This window comes from Arabidopsis lyrata, assembly GCF_000004255.2.
Source record: "Arabidopsis lyrata subsp. lyrata unplaced genomic scaffold ARALYscaffold_7, whole genome shotgun sequence".
Classification (NCBI taxonomy): domain Eukaryota; kingdom Viridiplantae; phylum Streptophyta; class Magnoliopsida; order Brassicales; family Brassicaceae; genus Arabidopsis; species Arabidopsis lyrata.
This window is the reverse complement of record NW_003302549.1, coordinates 19,204,209-19,207,330: the sequence shown is the minus strand read 5'-3', so window position 1 is coordinate 19,207,330 and position 3,122 is coordinate 19,204,209. Positions and strand designations below refer to the sequence as shown.

The window sequence follows — 3,122 nt, the reverse complement described above, 5'->3', positions numbered from 1 at the left end:
GTGTTAACCGTTCCCAAACTTGGTCTCTATTTTTCGGAACCGGATCACCATAAACGAAAGTGAGATGAATTGTTTTTCCTTTTACCACAACTTCAACATCAATTAAACGATTACTTTCAAAAATAATTGATGCATTAAAATCATTATTGTAATACAAAGCTAAACCGCCACTACAACCGATAGGGTCCACCGTTTTTAAATTTTTGTAACCAAAATAACCAATGAATTTTTCCATAAACAAAGAAGATTGTTTTGTTTCCGAAAGAAATAAAAAATCTGGCCGGTGTTGTTTCCATATATCCCGAAGATAACCGATAGTTGCCTTGTTCCCGAGTCCTTGACAATTCCAACTTAAAATTTTCATTTATCAACCTTTGATTTAGGTGGGTTGCGTCCACCCGTGAAGCCCTTCACCATACCATGGTATAAAGGTTTTTGGCCTTCATTCACTTGATTTGCAATAGACCTCAACGTAAAACGTACGTTTTTAGCAAATCCTTTTTTACAAACCAATAATATTTTGCCATGATCTCCATCACCAATACACCATACAAATCAGAAATTGAACTTTTCCTTCCTTTTATTATTACTTCAATAACACAGATAATACAGCACACATATATAATCTGAGAATTGAATCCAACATAATAGCCAAAAATAAAAACCTTACAACATAACCTCTGATTTACCGAGAAAAGATCATTGAATCTGAAGAAAAATTGGAAATCAAGCTCTTGTAAAGAACTTATTTTTAAAAAACTCACCCACCATTCACCCTTCCAACCATAATTACGCATCAATCCGATAAACGTTTTGGAGGAAATCTTTCTCCTTGATGATGACCCATACCCTCCGGCGGGCCAGCAGATTTGGAAACCACCAGACCGTGAATCTGGTTTATACACTCCCAACTTGTAATCTGCATCACCTTTTTGTGCCTCTTCTGATATACCCTCAACGTTTGACCCATATTCATCCAAAGAAAAACCACCTGAAATTAATTTCTCCAACCGTGAACAATTCTTCCCCTTTTGATCAGAGATTTCCACCGAGATATTTCTTTCCCTATCCAAAAAATTATGACTATTAAAAACCGTATAGCTCACCGAAGATCTCCTAAAGAGATCAAACATCAAGAACGGATGATAAAACATCTCAGATCCGAAAAGATTCGAAGCCCACAAGCCGTTTCCTTGTGGAAACCTCTGCCCCATAGCCCATCTCCAAGACTGTGAGTGCTCCAACAACCACCGAACCACACCTTCCGAACCCCCATAGAACCAGATAGGAAAAGCTTCTTGAATTGATCCAATACCTGCAACCAATTTCGAACAAAATCCTCTATAGACCGAAAACCAAAACCTAACAAATGGAGTATCAATTTCATCAAACCCCACCTGATCTGCAGCTCCAATCACATTCATACCACCGACAATCTTCAAATCCAACAGCAACAAAACCCAACCGGGAAGCTGCAGACCACCGATCCTCAACTCCTCAACCTCAAGCCCCAAATAGATTACGTGATCTCCCCATTTCTGAAATGGCTTCACCGAGAAGGACCATAGATCCTTTTGAATCGATCTAATTTGAAAAGAAATCCTTCTTTCCTCCCAAGCAAAATCTGAGACGCTGAACCACGAGACCAGATCTAGATTTGAAGAATCCAGATCCACCATCAACACCACAAGAACCACACAATCCGACCACCCCTTGGCAGATCGAAAGCCCCTGAAACCACAAACTTCCTTCAAAAACAAGATCCGAGGCACGCCCCAACCAAATCGAAAACCCTTCCCCTCGCAGGTCTTCTTTCGATTCTGGTATGAGATAAACCCACATCGGCTACCTCTGCTAAATACCTCTAAGACCAATAAAGCCAATGAACCCAATCGAAACCTAACCAAACCTCTTCCATCAATCCACCAGATTGAAGTCTTATTCACCACCCAAGATCTCAAAAGCCCCGTTACCAGAGAAATTGAGAGCAAAATTGAGTTGATCCATCGCCGAGGGGCCTCCATAACCATTGAAACCAATGAAACCAACCGAAACCTAGAGAAAAAACCCCCATCAGACCGCCAGGAAATGGATCCAATCGCCCAGAACGACTCCAGAGCCACCGTTACTTGAAGACTCGAACGCATGGTCGGGCTAAAGCCCTAGCGCCGTCGCCATTGAGAGAGATGAAACAATTGCAGTTTATTAACTGCTATTGTCATTTTATATGTAGCAAAATAAATATGCTGTCAATAGTATTATTTAATATCGAATATTAATCGATATTATATTATTACTTATAGCATAAAGAAAAGCGCTGTAATAACAAACTTTATGGTAGCATAACAAAAAACTGCTATAATATGTTTCCGACCTATTATGACGGGCGATGATAGAGCGCTTGTTAAAACGCTACAGTAGAGTTATATAGCATTATTCGGGCGCTACAGATGCTTCATTTTCCTTGTAGTGTATATAGATGGATAAAAATTAGATCTTTTTGTGTTTAATTACAGTGGGTGAGAATAGACTTTAGCAGCTGAGCCATAACTATATCATAAATGCTACCACCTCTGAAATGGAGTGGATACAGAGTCACTATGCTGAACTTACAAACATAGCGAACTGAACTTGTTAGAAAGACTGTAAAATATCTTATTCTTGTTATAGATACATTTTACTTTGTGACTATAGTGTAGTTACATTGATTACACAACTCTACTTAGAGAGATGTATTTAAATTAAAGGAGGGACATTACATATAATTTAACTTGACACACATCAAAAACCATAATTACGACATAGAGTTATTTTACATCACAGTTCAGCATTATAGCAATGGAAAATACGAGTACATAAGTGCCTTACTAAACGTAAAACACACTCTAATATAATGATGCCTAAGATTTAGGTTGGTTAACACATAGTACGTAACCTTGTAGCGTACGTTAAGGCAAAACAATGTTTGCAAATGAGAATATCTATAGGATGGTATAACATGTAAACCGGGCGAAGTTGTGATGGTTGAAAATATTCTCAGAAGAGACAAAATCCAAGTAGACCCATTTCACGAATCTCGGTTTCGACATGTTCCGCGATCATGACTCCTTCAATAAGGTCAT

General features: G+C 38.6%; 1 protein-coding gene across 3 annotated transcripts; it reads right to left on the bottom strand.

The window, feature by feature from the left end:
• Positions 1–555: 555 nt before the first annotated feature.
• LOC110226868 lies at positions 556–2,226 on the bottom strand. Of its 3 annotated transcripts, XM_021019701.1 has the most exons (3): positions 1,398–2,225; positions 1,107–1,315; positions 556–991 (listed from the first exon to the last, which is right to left on the bottom strand). In XM_021019701.1, exons 1-2 carry the CDS (start codon positions 2,145–2,147, stop codon positions 1,133–1,135), a joined length of 933 nt encoding a protein of 310 aa, XP_020875360.1. In that variant the 5' UTR covers positions 2,148–2,225; the 3' UTR covers positions 556–991; positions 1,107–1,132. The 3 variants fall into 3 exon arrangements, with proteins under 3 accessions (XP_020875360.1, XP_020875358.1, XP_020875359.1); XM_021019699.1 differs by having other exon boundaries at positions 1,107–2,226; XM_021019700.1 differs by having other exon boundaries at positions 556–1,315; positions 1,398–2,224.
• Positions 2,227–3,122: the final 896 nt, after the last annotated feature.